Source organism: Capricornis sumatraensis, chromosome 5 (genome assembly GCF_032405125.1).
Source record: "Capricornis sumatraensis isolate serow.1 chromosome 5, serow.2, whole genome shotgun sequence".
NCBI classification, from domain to species: domain Eukaryota; kingdom Metazoa; phylum Chordata; class Mammalia; order Artiodactyla; family Bovidae; genus Capricornis; species Capricornis sumatraensis.
In genome coordinates, this window is record NC_091073.1 from 106,860,870 (window position 1) to 106,885,867 (window position 24,998).

Sequence of the window (24,998 nt, forward strand, 5' to 3'; positions counted from 1 at the left end):
TGAAGGACAGGGAAGCCTGGCCTGCTGCAGTGCATGGGGTTGCAAAGAGTCAGACATGAGTTAGTGACTGAACAATAGCAACATTATTCCTCTCAACTGTCAGCAAGTAAAACTGTGGTCTCAGGTTCTCTTCCAACAAAAAGAGCATAGAGGAGACGTTTATGAACCGTATCTACCAAGTTCAGGTCCAGATGCTCGTGCTCATTTGGAGCACAAGCCTGCCATCTGCTGGTGATATGTGCTAAGGCTATGGTACCAGTGGCTTTGCACTAACAGGCACGCGTGACTTCTCGAAATCACTTTGCACCTGAAGTTTGGGCAAAGGAACACCTTTGTCTGGCTCAAATCCAACTGAAGTAGATATAACAAACCAATTACAGTTAACACATTTTTTTAACTCTAATTCTATGCAGTAAAATAAAGCAAATATAAAAGCAAATCCATACTTCTCTAGGAAAAAGTTAAGATGCTAATCATTGGAAGAAAATGTCAAAGTTGGGAACCTGGCTAGGATGCTAAATTGCTTATCTAATAAGCATATTTTCCAGGCAAACAAGGGCCTTTTAAAGGAGCAATTGTTAACCACCAAGGGTATGATTGAGAAGAAAGAGGCAGATGTTGGGAAACTGCAGGGAAAATGACCCAGTGGCTGGATATAGGGTACAGGTAGGACGTGTACTCGAATCTGGGGCAGTGTGTCACAAACACCTCCAAGACCTGCTCTTCTATCTCAATACATGTTTGTGGATTTCATAGGTCCTAGCGCTTTCTTTCCCTCCACACAGAGGAGGGGAAGAAATCTCCTCAGCAAGACATTTTACGTATGAAATATTTAACCTCAGAAGACATTATTACCGGATCAATTCCAAACGGGTATGGATTTCCAGAGTATACTCCCGGAACGGCTGGGTCCAGCTGCAACAGTGGATTCGTTTTCAATACCTGCATACTATTGAGAGCGAAAGGAAAAACAAAAACAAAACCAATGATCAACCAGAGGCAGGAAAAATACTACAGGAACATCAGTCATCCACTTGCAAGCAGCCAGTCAAAGCCTAACTCTTGGTGTGACTCACCAACTGGCGCATTTGATTAACAAATAACCGTGCTTCCCTGGTGACTCAGGGAGTAAAGACTCTGCCTGCAATGCTAGGAGACCAGGGTTCGATCCTTGGGTTGGGAAGATTCCCTGAAGGAGGAAATGGCAACCTGCTCCAGTATTCTCGCCTGGAAAATCCCATGGACATAGAAGCCTGGCAGCTACAATCCATGAGGTCGCAGAGAGACTGAGTGACATTTACTCACTGAATAACCACTATGTGCTAAGCTACAGAAATTACCCTCTGGCTCCCAAGGAGGTCACAGTCTGAGTTTCCCAAGGGCTCTCAGCCTGATGAGGTAAAGCAAAAACTATCCTACATCAAAAAAGGGGCAGGGGGAAGGGGCGCCAGGAGCACACGTGCGTGCACACTCAGTCGTGTCTGACTCTGCGACCCTATGGAGTGTAGCCTACCAGGCTCCTCTGTCCATGGGATTTCCCAGGCAAGAACGCTAGAGCGGGTTCCCATTTCCTTCTCCAGGGGATCTTCCTGACACAGGGATTGAACCTACGTCTCCAGCGTCTCCTGCATTGGCAGGCAGGTTCTTCCAGCTGAGCAACCGGGGAAGCATAGAAGAAATAAAATCCAGCCTTGGGATCAGCCTGGGAAATCTCCCCTGGGGGCCTAAGAGCTGATCCTGGAGGAGTGAACTGGCTTCCCCACGTGGCCCCTGACCTCTGGGAACCTCAGCCCCTGAAAGTTATGGTCCACTGACTGCCTTTAGGGAGGAGAAGGGGACAACCGAGGATGGGATGGCTGGATGGCATCACGGACTCGATGGACATGAGTCTGAGTGAACTCCGGGAGATGGTGATGGACAGGGAGGCCTGGCGTGCTGCGATTCATGGGGTCGCAAAAAGTCGGACACGACTGAGCAACTGAACTGAACTGAACTGAACTGACTGCCTTTAAACCTATGTCCCTTTCTCACTCAGAAGTACAAATGTCAATGAGCAGGAACTTCTTACTGTCTGTGCAAACCTGACGGGGCTAAGAACATTAGGGTTTAATTTTCTTTTTTTTTTAAGAGCACATGTCTGTGGAGGGGCCCAAGACTGAGTAGCTGAAAGGGTGAAGAACAGGACGGTGGTACCTCAGGCTGCCTAGAAGTACATTCCCTCCCTCCTGCAGCTAGGGCGGTGGTGGTATTTGTAGCCCAGTGCAGGGAGTTCAGGAAGCCTGATTACGCTGACCAGGCCCCCAGTGCCAGTGGAAGCAGCTGGCCCTGACTGGCCATCTCAGACCCAGACCCCTGTCCAAAAGGCACACCTCAGCACAAATGCTTGGATTTCACTATCAGAGATGTGTTTGTGTGACAAAATAAAAAGAGGAAATCGGCCTGGTGCCCACAGCCAAGCCATAGTATCTGCTGTTGAACATAAGCAATTTCAGGGAACATCAGATAAGGCCACAGGGTGACCGTGGTGGATCAAGACAAAAACAAGACCATGTCACAATCATATCTAATGTCAAAACAGGTACATTTCAAGATAAGGACACTGTCCAAACCACAAAAATGACCTATCCTTCCCCTTATCCTCCCTGAGGCCAAATCCTCGAAGCCCTTCTAATAGCCTCTTACTGAGAGTGGTGCACGGTCCCCAGTGAAGGAGGTTGTGACAGCGTCTCTAGCCCACTGTCAGGGTACGCAGGCCCAAGACTTAGCTTGCAGCCAGTGACCAAAACCCTCCGCTGTGTCCTCTGCTGGCTTCCCTTCACCTCCCTGCTAAAGCAAGTCTGCTTCACATCATCCATGTGTGGGCATGGGACCCAGCCTGGGGCCTCAGTCTGGGCATGGCCTCAGAAGCCTGGAACTGAGGGCAGAGGTCATTTGCCTGCACACAAAAGAACAATATTCTGACCCACATTTGCAGAGTGACAGCCAACCATCGGACTCAGACCTTTCCCAGGCACATTCCAGGGCAAATGAAAATTTGTGTGCATGGTTTGATAAAGTTTTGTCAATTTAACACATTTCCGAGTCCATCACTACGCTTATGAGTGCAAACCTGAAGAGCAGCACTAAGCAAGCTGTCTTCAAATGGATGAAAGTTTTGTTCTTCGAGGCATCTCTTCAGGGTACTAATTGCAAAGAAAAAAAAAACCCATAGATAAGGCCATCTGTAATTGGAATCCTGCAAAAATGTTTTCTTTCTTCATTTTATTTATTTATTAACATTCCTGTCCTCTACTACAGGGCACTTGGACCCAGCACAGGGACTAAAAGGAGATTCACGGAGCCTCAGTGACACACCCCCCTGACTATTATAGCCCCTCTGAGCCCCCCTTCAGTCAGTACCAAGCCCTCACATGCACTTGGGACGCTCCACATCAAAAGGAACCCTGTGTTGAATCTTTCCTAAGAAATCCTGGGATGAGATGGATGGTGTTTTCTCTCTTCCCACTTACAATATGCAGTGCAGATTTGGCAAGCAGCTAAGACCCTTGACATGCCTTCAATAGAAAGTCCTACTGTGCTTGGGAGAGAAAACACGGAGGAAGGGCTATGCATCCGGGCAGGCATCTGTCTCTCCTTTCTTGCGGTGCTCTCCGGTCACTTCCCCTGGACGCTCCAGGGCAAGACAGAGAAACCTGAAACTGAACTGAAGCATCTGTGGGGCAGACGTGAGGAACATCACCTGAGGCTTTTCAGTCTCAGTATGTAGCCCCTATTCCCTGGTGGCTCAGTGGTAAAGACCTGCCTGCCAATGCAGGAGATGCAGGTTCAATCCCTGGGTCAGGAAGATTCCCTGGAGAAGGAAATGGCAACCCACTCCAGTATTCTTGCCTGGAGAATCCCATGCACAGAGGAGCCTGGCGGGCTATAGTCCACGTGGCCACAAGAGTCAGACATGACTGAGCTACTAAAACAGCAAAGTAACCTGGAAGCTCCCTGGTTATCTCGTGTGACGCTGGCAGCCCAAGGTCCCCCAAAGACCACAAAGTACTCAACATTCCCATGGGTTTCCCTCAAAGCTCCCTCTCCTCCACGGCCCTCCTCCCTCAATTCATCACACTGACCCACTCTTCAAATTCGAAAACCTTTCTCCCTTTCCCCAAATCTCCATTCCTGAAGCGCTATTTCCATTCTGATGACTGTGTGTCTGATTAACAGCACAATAACCAGGGATGCCTGCGGGAAGTGTGCTTCGGGCAAGGGGATGCGGAGAGTTTCCAGGTCTCTCTTTCCTAAAGCCAAGACTTCTCCCCACCAGCCAGCCCACAATATCCCCTGCCTTCCTCACCCCGTCACCCACAAGGCAAATACAGGGAACTAGCAGTGCAAAACTTTTTCCTTTGCTTTTAACCAACCAAGCTGCTCTGAGCAGTCAAAGATAATGCCCTTCTGCTAAGCCTAGGGCTTTGAACACTGGTAACCAATCAGTTCAAACAGCTCAACACTAGCATCAGCCTCTCTTCAAGCAAAGCCTCCTAAGTGTGTGGATGCATAATTTCACTCTCTCCAATTCCAGGCCAAGCAAGAAAGGCCACCTTCTTCTCTCAAAGTCTTCTTGCTTCCACGCCTGCTACTCGGATGCCCAGTTTATACCTGATTCACCCTTGTTTTCACAGCAGTGCCTGGGAGTGGGATGCACTCCAGGATACCTACTTAATACAGCTGAAGTTTTGAAAAAGCTTTCCATGCATAACAGTGACCAGCACAGTTAACTGAGGAAGTGATACAAGGTCTCACACTCAATAGATAACACTGAATTATTTGTTCAGTTGGTGGGCACACCCCTGGGCAGAACCAGGCACAGAAGCCCCCGGCATGAGAACAATCACTGAGTGCACCTGGATGACCGGTCAGTGATCCATCTCTGTCCCAACTTACCTCCACGTGCCATTTCTGAACATGGGTTGGACACTCCAGGAAGAGCCGAAGATGTTCAAAGACTTGGCGAAGCAGTCGTTATAGATCAAGCCCGTGTAGATGGAGAAGATGCCCATGAGAAGGATGAGGTAGCGCCCATGGAAGAAGGTGTTCCAAATCTGGCCCCAGGAAGACAGAGGACAACAGTCAGTGGGCTTCGAACCAGACCCCAGGGACGTGTTTTACAGGAGGCCCCCAGCACCACTGGACAGCTGCAGCCAAGACACGGGCCTCCTACACAGAGGGGCAGTGTCAGTCGCCAGGCAGGCGTCAAAGTAACCCGAACAGAAAGGGCACACCCACCCTGATCTTCTGAGCTTCTAGAGCTGATCCAGAAAAGTCCTGAAATGGCAGCTATTGAGGAAACAAACCACATGGCCTCACAGCCTTTAATTCAGCCTTGGTTAGAAAATGTAACTGAAGCAAAGTGTCAGCTGTAAAGGACGTGCTTGAAAGTGAGTGACTGCTGCCTTACTCCTTCCAGGAGACAAGAACAGAGCTGCCACTTACGCTGCTAAATTGTATGGCAAATCAAATCTATACTTGTGACATTGAGGGGGCTTCTCTGGTGGCTCAGACGGTAAAGAATCTGCTTGCAGTACAGGAGACCTCGCTTCGATCCCTGAGTCAGGAAGATCCCCTGGAAAAGGGAATGGCAACCCACTCCAATATTCTTGCCTGAAGAATCCCATGGACAGAGGAGCCTGGCGAGCTACAGTCCATAGAGTCGCAAAGAGTCAGACACGACTAAGGACTAACACTTTACTTTGACTGATAACACTGAGTCTCCAAGCACATCCACCAAGAGAAGGGAAGCGCTTTCTGTAAGACTGGTTGATGTATATCAGTCATTCTCAAAACTGCATAAGTATGAGACTTTAAGTATTAATTATAGGAAAGCATATCCGTGAAGATGCTTGTCATGGAAAACACTATTGGACATAGGTTGATTCTCCCACTAACCCTGTTTATGATGGACTAGCTATGGTATCATTGAACTAGCTTGATTTAAGTCAACTTGTATTAAAGATGGCAGGTATTCTTAAAATTCAGGATAGAGTTAAAAGGTATGCATCCAGTTAAAATGTACTACAATGGACACAAAGTGACACTAACTGATTAACCATAAAGAAAGCTGAGCACCGAAGAATTGATGCTTTTGAACTGTGGTGTTGGAGAAGACTCTTAAGAGTCCCTTGGACTGCAAGGAGATGCAACCAGTCAATCCTAAAGGAAATTAGTCCTGAATATTCACTGGAAGTACTGATGCTAAAGCTGAAGCTCCAATACTCTGGCCACCTGATGCAAAGAACTGACTCATTGGAAAAGACCCTGATGCTGAGAAAGATTGAAGGCAGGAGGAGAAGGGGACGACAGAGGATGAGATGCTTGGATGGCATCACCGACTCAATGGACATGAGTTTGAGTAAGCTCTGGGAGTTGGTGAAGGACAGGGAAGCCTGGTGTGCTGCAGTCCATGGGGTCACAAAGAGTCAGACATGACTGAACTGAATTGATTAAGTTGAAACAATGCAGGCTTGAGTTGTCTCAATCTTCACAATTCTGTGAAGGGACTTCATGGAAAATGTGGAAATTTCAAGTGTGAACGGATGTGAAGACATGATATTCAGGATTCCTCAGTGTTACATAAGGATACTGAGAATGGGCTGATTGTAGAAGGGCTCTGCCATGAAAAAATAGTTGTGACATTTTGAGTGAAAAAAAAGGAAGCTACAAATTAACATGGACTATTTCATCTCAGTTTTAGAAAATTATATACTTGTGTATAAACACAGAAAAAAGCATTAATTGTAATTTTCTCTAGTTAGTTAGATTATTGTATTTTCCCAATTTTTACAAGAAATATATATTGCTTTCCTAATCAAAGGGGGAAAAAAATCAATGTTGGGAAAAAAAAGTAAAGGAAAAGATCAATACTTTCTTGAAAAATATACAATAAACAAAGGATTTACCTTTGGCCAGGAATTTTTATGCTGAATTCTGGTCCCTTTTTTAACTTTCCGTCTTTCCCTTACTTTTTAAAATATGTTATTTCCATGGTGAAAACAACAGACACATTTTTCATGTTCTACTTATAACCTCCAAGAGAACAGGTGAGACGGTTGATGGGCACCCACCTCATTGGTCGACTTTTGAGCGAGCAAGTGTTTCTCATTAAGGACCATCCAAAGGGCTGCCAGGAACATCACAGTTCCATGACCACAGTCTCCAAACATCACGGCGAACAGGAAGGGGAAAGTGATGATGGTGTAGGGAGCTGTAGAGGTAAGACCACAGTGGCCTGAGTGCTCCCAACATTCTTTCAGCCCCACATCAAAGATTTCCCTACCAGGCTCCGTGACATAAAAGCTGGTCCCTTGCATCTTTCTGATTCTTCTCTCACCATCCCCACCCCTGACACTCACTTAGCCCTCACATACACTAACTCCTCAGTAGGTAAGTATTCTTACTCCACACTTTACAGATGAGCTGCATTTTGGAGCAGCTAAGTGACCTTCTGAAGCTCCAATACTTTGGCCATCTGATGAGAAGAGTCAACTCATTGGAAAAAACTCTGACTCTGGAAAATATTGAGGGCAGGAGGAGAAGGGGCAACAGAGGATGAGATGGTTGGATAGCATCACCAACTCAATGGACAGGAGTTTGAGCAAACTCCAAGAAATAATGGAGGACAGGGAAGCCTGGTAGACTGCAGTCCATGGGGTCGCAAAGAGTTGGACATGATTTAGCAACTGAACAATACCAACAAAAGTGACTTTCCCCAGGATCACAAAGTTTCAGTCAGTTCAGTTCAGTCGCTCAGTCGTGTCCAACTCTTTGCAACCCCATGAATCACAGCACGCCAGGCCTCCCGGTCCATCACCAACTCCCGGAGTTCACTCAGACTCACGTCCATCAAGTCAATGATGCCATCCAGCCATCTCATCCTCTGTCATCCCCTTCTCCTCCTGCCCCCAAATCCCTCCCAGAATCAGAGTCTTTTCCAATGAGTCAACTCTTCACATGAGGTGGCCAAAGTACTGGAGTTTCAGCTTTAGCATCATTCCTTCCAAAGAAATCCCAGGGCTGATCTCCTTTAGAATGGACTGGTTGGATCTCCTTGCAGTCCAATGGACCCTCAAGAGTCTTCTCCAACACCACAGTTCAAAAGCATCAATTCTTTGGTGCTCAGCCTTCTTCACAGTCCAACTCTCACATCCATACATGACTACTGGAAAAACCATAGCCTTGACTAGACGGACCTTAGTCGGCAAAGTAATGTCTCTGCTTTTCAATATGCTATCTAGGTTGGTCATAACTTTAATGGGATTTAAAACCAGTTTTCTCTCTCTAAGTGCTTTCTATACCCTGTCCACTACCACCTTTTGTTTGTTTGTCAACCACTCACATGCACCACACACCTCCAGCAGTTACTCACAGGACCCTGCAATACAGGTCACAAATTAGATTCAAACTCAGGCTGGAGAACAGCAGCACCATGAACTGCTTGGCTAAAGGACATCTGGTCTACCCCTTTACTTTACAAATCAGACTCAATGATACAGTATCACTGGGAATCCAGTCTTCTGACTAAAAGTCCTATCTGTGCTCATTGCCATCTCTCCCACACAACACTATGTGACTGTGAAGATGCCTAAGATGACCCTCATTGAATCAGTAAGAAAATGAAAACTGAATTTGTCTGCCTGAGAACAGGTAAAATCCTGACAAGGAGCAAATCTCACTAATCACCATTTTAAAAGACAATTAGGGGCATTAGAAAACTAAGTGAGATTTTAGGAATGTCACAATTCAAAGCAATGAATTGCCCAAGGCCACCGCTGTGATAAACCTTGTTCAATTTTCATTTTCAAGCTGCCTGGTTGAGAAACACATCAGATTCCTTTACCTGGGTTCATCTCCCGGTAACTGCCTATGCCATATGCATCTACAATATTCTGGAAGCCAGCTGTGAATTTATTTGTCCTGTTAAACGTGGGAGGAGCTGTTTTAGACTGCACTGCTGTCAAGATGGGGACCATGGAGGAGCCACTTAGTTCCTGCAAAAAAGAACGTATGAGAAGACGTTAGGAAGAACGCCATCGGCTGGGTGTAAGCACATGGATCACAGTCCAACTCCTATCACTTACTCGGTGAACTTGGGACAATTTCTTGACCTGAGACTCATGATTTCATCTGAAGTTAGTACTCATGTAATTTATCTTAAAGCAGAGTTGTCACAGAGAGTAGAGTTCCTCCTGATTCTCTGGCAATCTCCATCCTCAAGCTCCTGCAAATGTTAGGCACAGTTCTGAGCCCTCTACTTTTCCTTCCGACTTACTCTCTCAAGAGTTTATTCACTTTCCAAATTTTGTTCCTGTATTCTTAATGGCCTTGACCCTTTCCCAAATTTCAATGGGGCAAATAGGTGATGAGACAGGCCCCCCACTGGGCAGAGAGACGACTCAAGAGCATGGTGAGTTACACAAGATGCCTGAGTGCTCAGCACAGCGGCAGGCATGGAGAGCCATCCACTCCCTTCTGGCTGTTGTGGCAGGTGTCTGGCTATCTGGCTTTCCAGCCCAACAAAGCTAGCGGAATGACAGCACGTCCGCGCCCCGCACACTCTTGCTAAGATCAAAGAAATGTTGCCTGTGGGTAAGGCACTGAGAAGAATAGGCATTTCTGACATGTGCCCACACACTGGGTAAGGACCGAAGGTGGAAAGATAGAGACAATCCTACCAGGTAAGGGTCACGTGACTTAGGAGGCTAGCAATCTGAACACCTGGCAGAGGGCCCACTCAGCTGGACATGACCCTCCCCGCCCCCTGCCCCCTCCCCGCCCCCTGCCCCTTCCCCGTCCCCTCCCCCCCCTCCCCACGCACCACGCCTTGCTCCAGCGCCCTCCTGATGCGCGCGGTGTCTGCCACCGGGAACCAGATCTCAGCGATGACACACTGCTGGGTGATGTCGATGTTGCACATGTTCAGGATGTGGTATATGGCCTTCATCTTCTGCACTTTGATGGCCCAGGAGTGCCAGTTGGCAGCTGCTTCTTGCAGGAGGCTCTGACGGTGAGACTCTGTCTGTGTTAACACCTGGCCAAAAAAACAGCACCCAGCAAAACAAAGGACACTCAGGGAGATGCCAGACAACACGGCAAAAATGCGGGACAGCCAGACCTGGAGGCGTCCTCGGCTCCTGGCCGCTCCTCTGCCTCCCAGTTCTCACCTGGCCTTGAACTCCCGCGCTAGAGGTTAAAGCCCTGAGGCCAGGACTGTATCTTCCTTTTATTCTAAATCCCTTATAGTACTATTGTGATGGGTGGAGTGGTGTCCCCCACAAAAGACATGCTGAAGTCCTAAGACCGGTAGCAGGGAACATGATCTTACTTGGAAATATGGTCTTTGCAGATGTGATCAAGTTAAAATGAGATCATGCTGGAGTAGGATGGGCACTATCCCAGTATGACCAGTGTTTTTATAACTGAGGCCCACAGGGAAGATGTGGGTGATGGAGGCAGAGACCGGAGTGATGCATCAACAAAGCAAGGGCCAGCAAGGATGGCTGACAGCCACCAGCAGCTGGGAAGATGCCTTAGTCCACTCGAGCAGCTATGATAAAATATCATAGACCGGTGCTTTGTAACAGAAAGTTTTCCCAGTTCTGGAAGGTAGAAGTCTGAGATTAGCATGGTTGAAGGCCCTTGTCTCGGCTGCAGACTTCAAATTTTAACCCAACATGGCAGAAGGGGCAAGCCAGCTCTCTAGGGTCTTTTTAAAAGGGCATTAATCCCATGCAATCACATGAACTAATCACCTCCCAAAGGCCCCATCTCCCAATACCATCATCCAGGGGATTCGGTTTTTGTGGGGTTTTTTTGCCTTTTTTTTTTTTTTTTTTTTTTTTGCTGCACTGGGCCTTTGTTGTAGCACACAGGCTTTCTATTGCTGCCCTTGGGCTCTCCCTAGTTGTGGTAAGCAGGGGCTACTCTCTTGTTAGGGAGCACAGGCTGTAGGGAGCATGGACTATAGGGAGCACAGACTCAGTTGTGGGGCATGGGCTTGGTTGCCCCCAGCATGTGATATCTCAGTTCCTGGACCAGGGATTCAACCCATGTCCCCTGCATTGGCAGGCAGATTCTTAACCACTGGACCACCAGGAAAGTCCCAGGCATTAGGTTTTTAACATTCAAATTTTGGGGTGATATACACATGCAAACTCTAGCAGAACAGGCAAGCAAGGATCCTTTCCTAGTGCCTTCAGAGGAAGCCTGGCTCTGCTGACACCTTGATTTCAGACTTCTCACCACAGAACTGTGAAAAAATAAATTTGGTTATTTTAAGCCACCCAGTTTGCAGTATTTTGTTACATCAGCCAAAGGAAACTAATACATCTGTTGAAATGCCTTACATACTAAACCTCTCCAATAAATGACAAGTGAATTAACAAATGAAGGAATGATAGGTGATCTGGCCCACATAGGATTTGTTTAAATGGAAACAGTTTTTGTTCTGATGATACAACCCAGTAACCCTTTCAGTAACCATTACACAGGGCTACCCAAGACATCTGAAACCTAAAGCTAAGTCTAGCCTAACTTTCATCCTCCTCGTGAGACTTTTGCTTTGCTTTGGCTGTGCCACCTGGCATGCAGGATCTCGTTCCCTAACCAGGGATTGAACCCAAGTTCCCTGCAGAGGAAGCACAGAGTCCCAACCCCTGAACCACCAGCGAAGTCTCTCCTCATGCAGTTTTCATAAAACCCAGCAAAGTATCCGGGGGAAAGGACTTCAAGGGTAATTGCTTCAGGGAAAGAGTCTCCCTGACAAGTGGCAAAGAGGGAAAAGAGAGGATTAGGGAATCAAACACTGCTTTTTCTGGGAAGATGAACACACACATCTAATTTCTAAAGATACTCATCGAGGACCTAGATTTGTGCTGACCATACAGCAGCCACATTAAATACAAATAAAAATCCACTCCCCCAGCCACATTTCAAATGCTCAGGGGTGACATGTGGCTCACGGCTATGACACTGGACTCGCACATTATATAACAGTTCCGCCACCACCCACTGGACAGAGCTGATCGGGAATACACCATTTGATACAGGCCAGCAGCTTTCAGGGATTACTCACAAAGCTTATGACTATTATTGAAGAAAAGTCCTATGTTTTGAGAGCCATCCTAGGTGACAACAGATTCAGTAAGAGGATTGAACTGGGGGCATGTTCATACGTGAAACTTGACTCACTGCCTTGACAGAATTAATTGCTTGGCTCACACAACTGGGCAATTCCATGCAGAAAAAAATCAGCAAGACTGGCTGTTCGCCTTCATTGGCCATTGAGTTATATCACAGAGGCGGCCTAGGCCAGTCTGGCAATAAAAGGTTCCTTCTATCAGCCTGGGGTGGGGAACTGAAGGCTGATCAGGGCCATGGTTAACTCTAAGCCCCGGCAAAGCATCTCTGATAAGCAGAAGCATCACGAGCTTAGTGAATGCCACCCGTCTCCTAATTATGAAGCCTTCTGAAGCAACGGCGAGACGAGCATAGCAGACATTCCAGCCAACCTTGGAGCAAGGGCCCTGAGAGACAGGACTCATAGGAAATGGCAGGTGTTTATGTCACATGCTTGAACACCTCACTCACGGTGAATAAATCTTCCAGCCTCATGTTGACGCCCTGCAGCATCTCTTTGCGCTCCAACGCCAGCTCTGGGCAGGGGTATACAGTGGCTCGAAACCTGTGTTTCAAACATTCCACAGGACACACGTGGGTAACTGCCAAGAAGCATAGGCACATCCTTTTCTACTAACCCATCCCTTGTCCACTTTGGTTAGATGACCACCTTCCCCCACAGTAACCATCTAGTGAGCAGCCAGACAGAGGATCTCGGCCTACAGTTCCCAACACATGGCTCACACCATCTGAGTTAAACCTGTGGTTCTATTGTTTGAATGGGCTCCACTCAAACCACAAAACCCACCAGCTGGTATATAAAAAGGACTGCAAGCTTGACTAGTCTTATCTTCTCCCCAGAACTTACTGTGTTGGTGTCTTTTCTCTACTGAATTTCTGCTTCTAAGGGGCTGCACAAAAGATAATTCAGTAACCTCAGAAACAACTAAGTATGCAGTTTGCTTGTTCTTTAGCAGCTGATAAAGGGGTGAGAAGGAATCAACTGAAACGTCTTTTTGACCTTTTAAATTTTACTCATCAAGATCTCTCTGTTTCTATCCCTACAGTTACTAAACAGCAGTTGCCTTTTTAGCACTATTATCAAATGTGGGCAAGTTATTTGAAAACCTTAAGCAACCTCAAAGAACCCCTACTCGAGCCTTTTTGTTGCTCAATTGCTAAGTTATGTCCAACTCTCTGTGACCCCATGGACTATAGCCTACCAGGCTTCTCTGTCCATGGGAATTCCCAGACAAGAATACCAGAGAGGGTTGTCATTCCCTTCTCCAGGGGATCTTCCCCATCCAGGAATTGAACCCATGTCTCCTGCATTGGCAGGATAATTCATTACCACTGAGCCATCAGGAAAGTTTATTTTGGATTTATTGCATAGACCCTGAACTAATCCTGACCCAAATAGCTGATGAAAAGAACCTTCTTTAACAGTCGCTTACCCATCACAGACCTTCTTGATTTTCTCCCTGAGCTGTTCTCCTTGATAAAATATGATGAATATATTCTTTTTAATTTCTTCTCTCTGGAAAATCAGAACAGTAAAATGCATGTGTTTAGAATTTATTTTTTCTAAATTTAAAATTGGAAAGCTTCAACTTCTCCCAGTTGATTCAAGTTCGTAATATTATGATTAAGGGCAAGGCCACGGAGGCAGGCTGAGTGGGGCCCTCAGGCAGGCTGATACAGCCTCAGAGGGACAACACCTCTGTCTGCTACACCAGAGGGATCACAGCTGAACCTTGTATTCAGCTCCAAGTCCTGTGTTCAAGCGATGTGTTAATAAACAAGAAAACACACTGAAGAGACGGAACCAGGATATGCGAGACTTAAAGTAAAAGTAGCTGACTTAGCTCACCAGAGTTAACTCATGAACAATATTTATACTTCAGGGATGAATGGTATTTGACATTTACCAAAGACAGAGCCAGCAGTCATGCAGGGATATGAGAGCTGGACCAGAAAGAAGGCTGAGCACCAAAGAATTGATGCTTTTGAACTGTGGTGTTGGAGAAGACTCTTAAGGGGCCCTGGGACAACAAGACCAAATCAGTCAATCCTAAGGGAAATCAACCCTGAATATTCATTGGAAGGACTGATGCTGAAACTCCAATACTTTGGCCACCTGATGTGAAGGGCCGACTCTTTGGAAAAAACCCTGATGCTGGGAAAGATTGAAAGCAAAAGGAGAAGGAGGCAGCAGACGATGATGGTTAGATGGCATCACTGACTCAATAGACCTGAGTCTGAGCAAACTCCGGGAGACAGTGAAGGACAGGGAGGCCTGGTGTGTGGCAACTCCTGGATCTCAAAGAGCTGGAGATGACTGAGCAACTGAACAATAACAATGAAGAGCCAGGTCTAATGTTTGACTCACATACTCACTGTATGCCCAAAGGAACACTGATTAAATGCATTTTTAAAGTCCAAGTCTAGCATGTCATAAGAAAAGGAAAATGGGTATTTCACAAGCATATATGGAAATGTTTGACCTTAACTGTAAGCAAAGAAATGCACTATTTTACTCTTATTTAGTTTGGGGTGGGGAGTGAAGGTAAAATGATGAAAGCCATTGTTGGAAAAGTGATAACAAATCCTACACACTCATTACACATGACTTACGTCTCAGCTATCTTTGGAATCATGTTATGACTCCACTGCAAAGCTACTTGTCAGGACGCATCAAGGGTCATGAAAATGCCCACACCCTTTAAGCCAGCAATCCTATTTCCTTGAATTCATATCATGGAACTAGTCCAGAAGTAAACAAAAATTCACATGCATGAAGATGCTTATCATAGTGTCTATATTCTGGAGAAAAATTGGAAATTAAGTGTCTAAAAACAAATAATGAATGTCACATCAACTCAATGGAAACATTAGATACCAACTGAAAATAATATCAAAATGAATTGTCTCTTTGGTAGCTGCTCATGGGAGCAGGAAAGGGATATTTTTGTTTTCGGGGAGCCGCCTGCTTTACCTTATTCCCAAAGGTTCCCTCACCCATGGAGCACCACTCCCACCCATGGTCCTTTGCTGAATCTCTTAGATCTTCTTGTCTCTGGATTCACCAGACCCACGAATCTATTCTGACCACACACCATCTGCTCAGTGACCTTCAAAGTCATCAGGCTAAAGTCATCTTACTTTATAAATACTCTCTTTACCACCAGGACTACAGAATGTCAAAATATGATTATGAAAAATAATGATTCAATGTCACATTTTAAAATATTAATATTTATAGGACACACTGTAATACAGGAGGGCATTTATATTATCTAAAATCAACAGAAGGCAAAAAAAAAGATTTCCATGTTTTAACTACAACCATATTAAATCATGCCTGCCTATAGCTATGGACTACAGAAAAAGAACACAAGAAAAAAATAAAAATAAAGACGTGAGAATGGTGAAGTTTTGTATTTTTTAAAAACAAACTTTTTTTCTTATTTTAACTCGTATTTAACTATCAAGTTGTTTTCCATGAAATAAAGCTTTAAATTGCATTTTTTAGCCTTTATTTTTTACACTAGATTCTGATTTTTTTTTAGAAATAAACCAAGATTCTTGGAATTAAAAAGTGGATTTAAATACTAACCAGAAGGGTGGAAGAAGCAAATCCTACAAAATTAGTGGCAATAACGTGTGGCACTCAGTGAAGGAGACCCTCAAAATCTTCACTGCAAATGTATGGTCTGTTGACTACCAGGAACTAACTGCAAGCTGGTTAACAATGCAGGCTCCTGGGCGCCACCATAGACCCACTGAATCAGAATCCACATTGAACAACATCTTCTGCTCAAGTGCACCCTGGAGCTTGGAGCACACTGACCTACATCAGTTATCAGTGCTTTGTGATGAAGACACAGCTGCCGACCTGTGTGGCACCAGTACAGCCAAGTTTCCAGGAACTGGTCCAGTTAAGTCATTTGGAGGAATGACCACTTATGAGGTGCTTACAAGACTCAGTCCTGGAACTGAACTTTCATAGGTATTTTTGAAAAAGGAGGGATGGGGAAGAAAAAAGAAAAGAAAGGGGGAAAAAGGAAATAGATATTAACTTCACAGAGCTAAAGACTCAGGAATTGAAAGAACAAAACCCCTTGGCAGGGCAAACCCCTCTGGTGGGGCTACAGGAAACTTATGAGAATGTTTTCTGCAGCCTGAGATACCCACTGTAACAGGATCTTCCAGAACTGTGTCCATCTCACTGAACTTTACATAGATGTTTCCTCGGCAAATTCGCCACAGCAGCCTCTCAAAGGAAGCCATCCTCTCCCGGTTGACCACACCGGCTGTGAACCTGGGCGGTCAGAAGAGGAGATGTTACTGAGGCGCAGGGAGTGGGTACAGGCAGAAGACCCCATGGGATGTGAAGATAAGCAGCCAGAAGGTAGAAGCCCACTGCCCTCTGAGCAGGAGGGAAGGACACGGCCCTGCTTAGCACTCTGGATCCCAGTCCCGATGTACCCCACCTTCCCTCTGACCTCCTGTTTCCTTGGACATGCCCACATGGCCTTAATCATCCCAATACTATATGTTCACTTATTTGCAATTAACAGTATGACAGACCATTCATTGTATCGTTGTAGCTAAAAGAAGCAAGTATTCAACCTGCTCAACAATGGTCTCTATGCATTTACACAAATAATGTACTAAGACTGAAATGAATGTATTGATGTCTGTATATCTCTACTTACACAGTCATCTAGGTGTCTAGATAAGTTTCTAACTCAAACTTTTCACATTAACTTTAAAATGGTTACTTTCATTGGCCCATTATTGTACATGTATGTTACCTTCTGATCAAATATTTTCAATACATAGTTTCCTTTCCTTCCCAAATTCAACGTCTGGTGCCTCAAATAGCAGGCCCCTAAGTATCTGCTGAATAAAGAACTAGAATTCCAAAACTCACTTTCAATTTTACTTCAGCAGTAAATGAAATCCCACCATTTTGAATCATCACACATTTTGGTGGCTATTATCATACTCTATTACTTCTATTTGTGGAAGACATGACTGCCCAACTACCTCATTGCTAATTACACTTCAAACTTCACACTCCAAATCTATTATCAAAACAGTATTTTAGAGACAAGGCAAAAAAGAAAAAAAAAAAAAAAAACATGTATCCCATAGCCCTGTTCCAAAGGCAGGGACAGTCAAGAAACTCCACCTAAACAATTATCACTAGATCCTTCCCACGTGGAGACAATACAAATGTCACACTCTTCAGACTCAAGAATGTCAGTCTCACCATTAAAAAGGTAACACTACCTACACCTCCACCAACCAGGTCAGGTTAGACTTGGGTTTTTTACTGGATGGAGGCCTATAATCGTGTGAAATAGTCCTCTTGTCAGTCATGATTTGTCCATTCATTCATTCACTCAAACAGTCAGGGAAATCTACCACACACCAGGCACTGAGCATACAGACCAGGGACCCGACTACACATAACTTTCAGAGCAGGAATTTCACTGACCCCAGCTTTCCACTAATGTACGCAGGTGTAGGTCTTAACTCCAGGAGACCAGAAGTGTCTTCTACAAAGAAATCATCTGCTAAGTTGGCTTCTGTCTGAAAGTCAAAGAATCACTATTTTCATTTAAATGTACTTAGACTATCTTAAAAGCACCCACATTGCATGACTTTGTCTGCTTTTATATACTCAATTTTCTACAAATAGAATTCAGAAGACTTGATGCTTAAACCTAATTTAGTTTTCTGTTTCAAATAAAGATGTAACTGTGTATTTAAAACAAGGTCTCTTCCTACCAAAATCCCAAATCTGCTCAAACTAATTGTTGTGCTTTTTTCTGACTTCCATTTCTCTCTGGGCCATTTGGCCCACGTACTTTATTAGTGAGCTCCTTAATATTTTTGCATTCATTTCAACCCACGCCACATGCCACCCTAACCCTCGTCACCCACAGCCCAGCCAGACAACAGAAACATCACAATTTATTCATATTCCAGACCAACCAGTTGTCAAAATAGAAATTTGAGGTTCTAGAGAAAAGGGCCCTTGAATACACAGTCCCCAAATTACAACCTCAAAGAAGTCCTGGGTTTTCTTCAGGAGATATTTGAATTCCGTCAGTTCTAGGAAGTTTTTCTTCAAAGCCTGATAGTTCTGATTGGCTTCCTGAAGCTCTCCTTCCAGTTTTTCTAGAGCAGTCTTTGAAGGAGAGAAAAAGAAAGTAAGCCAGGCAGAAAGCACTATGCCATTCACTGTACATTAACTACAACAAATACTATCAAGTATGCAGAGCATCATAACATAGCTTGAAGTTGAGAGGCCAAACTGAACTTCAAGTTCAGTCAAACTCGATAAGACTGTAGAGCTGAAAAGTACAGACATCACTTTGCTGACAAAGACCTGTATAGTCAAAGCTATGGCTTTTTCAATAGTCATGTAGGGATGTGAGAGATGGACCATAAAGAAGGCTGAGCGCTAAAGAATTGATGCTTTCAAATTGCGGTGCTGGAGAAGGCTCTTGAGAGTCCCTTGGACTGCAAGGAGATCAAACCAGTCAATCCTAAAGAAAATCAACCCTGAATATTCATTGGAAGGACTGAGGTTGAAGCTGAAGCTCCAGTACTTCAGCGACCTGATGCAAAGAGCCAACTCACTGGAAAAGACTCTGATACTGGGAAATATAGAAGGCAGGAGGAGAAGGGGATGACAGGGGAAGAAATGGTTGGATGGCATCACCAATTCAATGGACACTGAGTTTGAGCAAACTCTGGGAAATGGTGAAGGACAGGGAAGCCTGGCATGCTGCAGTCCATGGGGTTGCAAAGAGTCAGACATAACTCAGCAACTGAACAACAAGTAAGCCATGGTCATACATGCTTTGATACATGCTTATCAAATGCAGAGGACCAGAAAATACTCGGGGAAGGAAAATGAGCTACATGAGAAGTCAAGGGATTCTGGCGAGTCACATATCAGCATGGAGATTTTTGCTTTTGTTAAACAGGTAAGAAGTATATTTGTTTCCAAATTGACACTGATTATTTTAGTGCTCAGACATTCAGTCACGTCCAACTCTTCGTCACCCCATGGACTGTAGCTCACTAGGCTCCTCCGTCCATGGGATTCTCTAAGCAAGAACACTGGAATGGGTTGCCATTTCCTCTTCCAGGGGATCTTCTGAACCCAAGGATGGAACCTGCATCTCTTATGTCAATTTGGAAACAAAAATACTTGTTACCTGTTTAACAAAAGCAAAAGTCCCTATGCTTGTCAAATTTTAATGTAATATCAAAGAATATCCACAATTATTTGAAAAGACTATTAAAACACTCCTCCCTTTCCCAAGTATCTATTTTTCAAGACTAAATTCTCTTCATATACTTCAATGAGAACATATCACAACAGATTCAAAGCACACAAAGGACTTCTATTAAGTCAAACATACAAATTTGCTAACAACATCACTCTTCACTAAAGTTTTCTCTTTGAAAATACAATTATTTTTAATTCAAAATGTTAACATGTAATGAGATATTATTTTTAATGAATTAATAAATATTTTACTTTTTTCAGTTTTAGTTCCTAATGCGGTTGTTGTTGTTCAGTTGCCCAGTTTTGTCCGACTCTTTGCAACCCCGTGGACAGCAGCACACCAGGTTTACCTATCCTTCACTATTTCCCAGAGTTCACTCAAACTCATGTCCACTGAGTCATCCCCTTCTCCCGCCTTCAATACTTCCTAGCATCAGGGTCTTTTTCAATGAGTCAGCTCTTCGCATCAGGTGGCCAAAGTATTGGAGCTTCAGCACCAGTCCTTCCAGTGAATATTCAGGGTGGATTTCCCTTAGGAGGGACTAGTTTGATCTCCTTGCAGTCCAAGGGACTCTCAAGAGTCTTCTCCAGCAGTAAGTATCAATAAACACAACCCTCATAAATAAAGCTCTTTGGGATCCTCAACAAGGTGTAAGAGTAGCATACAACCAAGGAACCAGACCAAGGAGCCTGTAGGACTTGAGAGGTAGCACAGGGCCAAGGAGAGCAGATCTGCTGGCCAGGATGGACCTGACTCAGGCAAGAAGGACACCATCAACACTCTCAAGCAGGGAGGTGCCATGGTAGAGTGATACAGTCCATGGGGTCACAGAGTCGGACACAGCTGAGCGACTGAGCATGCACACAATAACCTAGAAGGGAAAAGAATCTGGGAAAGAATATATAAAAAGACTACGGTGAAAACATGAGCCATTAAGCTAGCTCACCGTTCACAAGAACAGGTGTAGGTGTTTAGGAAGGTGAGGGGGTCGGCAGCAGGAGTGGAGCTGGTAACTAACAAGGCTGGTATTAGAAAACCAGTGGTAAGAATGAAACCGGAGATGATTTTATGGAAATCCTATTTGCATGGATTAAAACTTTCTCCTCAAATATCCAGATTTTAGTATGACCAGATCCAAAATATATTCAAGCGGGGTTGTCAGGCTTGCCAGTCTCATGTTTCTGTTAGAGAATCTAGATTTATGCTACTGGTGGCTTCAACAGTTTCAAGAATTTTAAATTATCTTAAAAGAAAACCAAAAATCACAGAAGAAAACCCAGCCAGAGATAAGGCTCAATCAATGAAGCTCTTCCATACCTGTTCACCTCTCTTAGTGAGCCCTTTCTCTTTTGAGGATAAAAAGTCTTTTTTTTTTTTTTTTTAACGAAGATCCACAGGGCCTTCCAGGATTTGGATCTGCCCACCTTTTGACAACATGTGAAATGCCAGGCTGGATGAATCACAAGCTGAAATCAAGATTGCCCAGAGAAATATCAACAACCTCAGATATGCAGATAATACCACACTAACGGCAGAACGTGAAGAGAAACTAAGGAGCCTCCTGATGAGGGTGAAGAGGAAGAGAGTGAAAAACCTGGCATAAAATTCAACATCCAAAAAATTAAGATCATGGCATCTGGTCCCATCAGGCAAGGTCCCTTCAAGGCAAATAGAGGGGGGAAATGTGGAAGCGGTCAATGATTTTCTTTTCCTGGGCTCCAAAATCAGTGTGGATGGTGACTACAGCCAAGAAATTAAAAGATGCTGCTTCTTGGGAAGCAAGCTGTGACAAACCTAGACAGCATATTAAAAAGCAGAGACATCACTTTGCCAACAAAGGGCCATACAGTCAAAAGCTATGGCTTTTCCAGTAGTCATGTACGGATATGAGAGCTGGATCATAAAGAAGGCTGAGCACCAAAGAATTGATGCTTTTGAACAGTGGTGCTAGAGAAGACTTTTGAGAGTCCTTTGGATAGCAAGGAGATCAAACCAGTCAATCCTAAAGGACTGAAGAACCCTAAAGAACATTCATTGGAAGTTCTGATGCTGAAGCTAAAGCCTCAATACTTTGGCTATCTGAAGCCAAGAGCCAATTCATTGGAAAAGACCCTGGATGCCAGGAAAGACTGAAGGCAAAAGATGAGGGTGACAGAGGATGAGATGATTGGACTGGCATCGCCAACACAATGGACATGAGTCTGAGCAAATTCTGGGAGACAGTAAAGGACAGAGAAGCCTGGCATGCTGCAGTTCATGGGGTCGCAAAGAGTCAGACACAACTTAGCAACTGAACAACAACAGTAACCTTTTGACATCCTCTCCCCCTGGCTCACCCTCTCTCCTCTCCCCACAGCCTGCTCTAAAAGCTCCTAGAAGTAAGGCCATGTTTCACCAAGGTGCCTTGGGCATAGCAGATACTCAGTGTTTTACAAAAGCAAATTGACAGAGAAGGGAAAGAAAGAGGGAGGGGTCCTCCAGCCATAAAGGCCTGAGCTAAAGAAAACTGCTACCTTCTCCCACTTGACTTCAGAAGCCAATCTGAGGAGAGGCCTCAATCCAGAGTGGATCCAATGCATCAGACAGACAATTAAGAAGCAAACCACTGGATCCCACAACTCTACTTCTGGGTATATTTATCCAAAGGAAAGGAAATCATATCTGGAAAAGAAATGGGCATCCCCCTGTTCATTGCAGAATTGTTTACAATAGCCAAGACATGGAAGCAACACACATGGCCACCAAAAGATGCAAGAGTGACTTTAAAAATTGCACGGGGGGCTTTTCCTAGGGGAGTAACACTGAAAAGTGGACCAACACATAAACCCACCTCCACACCTTCAGCAATGGGGCAGAGGACCATGAGAGGCTTGCAGGGTTCACAGGAGACAGGCTTCGATACCATCCCCTGTTAAGTCAGAAAGAACCTACCTCCAGGATGATCATTTCCCGTGGGAGAGGGGTCAGCGGGGACTTCTCAGGCACCTGAATCTCAATCTCATCTTGCATCTGATCTTCCAGAAAACCTGAAGGATGAAACCCCACCAGAGAGCCCAAGGTGTGTGTGTTTTCTCATACTTAAGAAATGGGTCAAGTAGGACAGATGCATTTCCCAGGTCCACTGCCTGAATTGCCCTGGCACCTGCCACAGAACCTGGCCCCCATCTCTAGCCTCCTCTGCCGCCAACCAGGATCTGTCTCAACCTAGAGTAGCAGTATCACACATAGGGGCAGATGGCAGGACATCACCCCTGCAAACCATCTCCCTCCCTGCCAGTGCACATTCAAACTGCAAGCAGAAAACTGGCTTACGCAGGATTCTTTCCAATGATTCACACCTTCTGACTTCATTCACAAATTTCCTCTGGAAGCGGCTCTCTTTCACATTTAACTAGAGGGAGAGGAAAGCCACAAGGCACACGTTAGTAGCAACCACTGCCAACACATTCTCTTTGGCTATTACCATTATTAATTATTAATGCTGCAGAATGTTGCTGGAATCATCTTAGGACTAGATACTTCCATGCACAAGACAGGAGAGTTCCAGTCAAAATACACCTTGATATTCTTACCCTCAGTTCCCCTAATGCCACAAGCTCTGGCCTCTGTAAACTTTTCTTAAGTTTTAGCTGCACTTACTATCCAAGTTGAATCCCTCAATGGAGTCATGAATACAATAGGACCTTGAATATAGCACAGCTCCATGCAGTGGATCCTGGCCTTCAAGAAAAAGTCAGCATCCTTTTGTGCCGGTGACCCTTCAGCTCAGCCCAATAAGTGTTATTAAGGAACTAATATCCCATGTCAGGTCCCGAGTCGGAACTGTAGCTGCAAAGTCATGATCCTTCTCTGAAGGGCTTAGTTTTGACCAGACCTTAGTAAGAAAATGAGTGGAATTAGCGAGTCCCATTTTCTAAACTGAATTCAAAAGCTTTTGGCGAGGATCTCAACTGCCTCTGGGAAATGATACCCCGTCTTACTTAAGACAGTTCTATGGTGACAGACCGGAGAAGGCGATGGCACCCCACTCCAGTACTCTCGCCTGGAAAATCCCATGGACAGAGGAGCCTCGTAGGCTGCAGTCCATGGGGTCACAAAGAGATACGACTGAGCGACTTCACTTTCACTTTTCACTTTCATTCATTGGAGGAGGAAATGGCAACCCACTCCAGTGTTCTTGCCTGGAGAATCCCAGGGACAGTGGAGCCTGGTGGGCTGCTGTCTATGGGGTCGCACAGAGTTGGACACGACTGAAGGGGCTTAGCAGCAGCAGCAGCAGCAGCATGGTGACAGACTGTAAACAGACTTATTATGGTGATCATTTGAAATGTATAGAAATATTGATATCCTGGTATTGTGGTGTACCAGGAACTAACAGTGTTGTAGGTCAATCATACTTCAAAATCAAACAAACTCATAGAAAAAGAGATCAGATTTGTGGTTACCAGAGGTGGGGTTGAGGTAACAGAGAAATTGGATGAAAACCATCAAAAGGTACAAACTTCCTTTTATTAGATAAATAAATTATTATTAGATAATTAGATAAATAATTTTATCTAACTATGATAAATTATTAGACAATTAGATAAATTATTAGACAAATACATACTAGGGATATAATGTACATGATAAATATGATGAACACTGCTGTACATTATATATGAAAGTTGTTAAGAGAGTAAATTGTAAGAGTCTTATGATGTAAGTCATTATGCCATACACCTTAAACTTATACAGTGTTATAGGTCAATTATATCTCAATAAAACTGAGCAGGGGGGGATACAGTCTAGCTGGAGAATATCACCCTCAAGAGACTGTGGACTCCCAAGATACTTTTTCCTCAAACTAACTGGTCTGGAAGCACTGCTTTTTGCCCTCATAATAAGGTTGGTAATCCATGTGCCCACTGGATATATCGAATGTCTTGAAGAGGTACATAGAAAATAAAGTACAATGTCATCTTTTTTTATTATATTAGAGTTTCAAAACATTCCTATAGGGGTGACACATAAGGAGGAAGGGAGAAACGTCTGCAAGTCAGTTGCCCAATGTTATCACAAATTCTAGCCAGAAGAACAAGAACCACTGAATTCCATGACTCCAGCCCAGGGCACTTCTCCCTGGCCTTTATTCACCACCAAGAAGTGGAAACTCCACCTTCTTTTGGTCTCCTATGAATGCAGTACTTACATCTTTGAACTGAACCAATCCAAGCTCTCCAAGCTCAGCTACACAGCAGTATGCAGCCTCCACCTGAAGAAAGAGCTGTGACAAACACATTTCCTCACTTCGGAATATGGACGCCATGTTGTCCCAACCTTGGTCTGCGGGACACAAAGATATTTGAGGTAACAAATGTGTCACTGAGTTATATTAAAATCCAACAGAAGGAAAAAAATGCAACAGGAAATCTTTCCTAAATTTAAAAACATAAACAAGGTACTACTTTTCACCACCTATCAGATTGGCAGAAGATTTAAAAATATGATTAATAAACACACTTGAAGGTGTGAGGAAGC

General features: G+C 44.6%; 1 protein-coding gene across 1 annotated transcript in view; it reads right to left on the reverse strand.

Moving 5' to 3' along the window:
* The window catches only part of ATP6V0A4 (ATPase H+ transporting V0 subunit a4), a 44,798-nt gene extending 20,012 nt beyond the window's left edge, over positions 1 to 24,786 (reverse strand). The window contains exons 1-13 of the mRNA XM_068973041.1: positions 24,670 to 24,786; positions 22,791 to 22,869; positions 22,410 to 22,504; positions 18,239 to 18,364; positions 17,669 to 17,763; positions 16,357 to 16,483; positions 13,617 to 13,699; positions 12,634 to 12,727; positions 9,863 to 10,075; positions 8,885 to 9,035; positions 7,113 to 7,252; positions 4,936 to 5,093; positions 856 to 949 (exon numbers count right to left, since the gene is read on the reverse strand). Of these exons, the coding sequence (XP_068829142.1) occupies positions 856 to 949; positions 4,936 to 5,093; positions 7,113 to 7,252; positions 8,885 to 9,035; positions 9,863 to 10,075; positions 12,634 to 12,727; positions 13,617 to 13,699; positions 16,357 to 16,483; positions 17,669 to 17,763; positions 18,239 to 18,364; positions 22,410 to 22,504; positions 22,791 to 22,869; positions 24,670 to 24,786 (1,572 nt within the window). The remainder of the gene's footprint in view (positions 1 to 855; positions 950 to 4,935; positions 5,094 to 7,112; positions 7,253 to 8,884; positions 9,036 to 9,862; positions 10,076 to 12,633; positions 12,728 to 13,616; positions 13,700 to 16,356; positions 16,484 to 17,668; positions 17,764 to 18,238; positions 18,365 to 22,409; positions 22,505 to 22,790; positions 22,870 to 24,669) is intronic.
* Between the last annotated feature and the right edge of the window lie 212 nt (positions 24,787 to 24,998).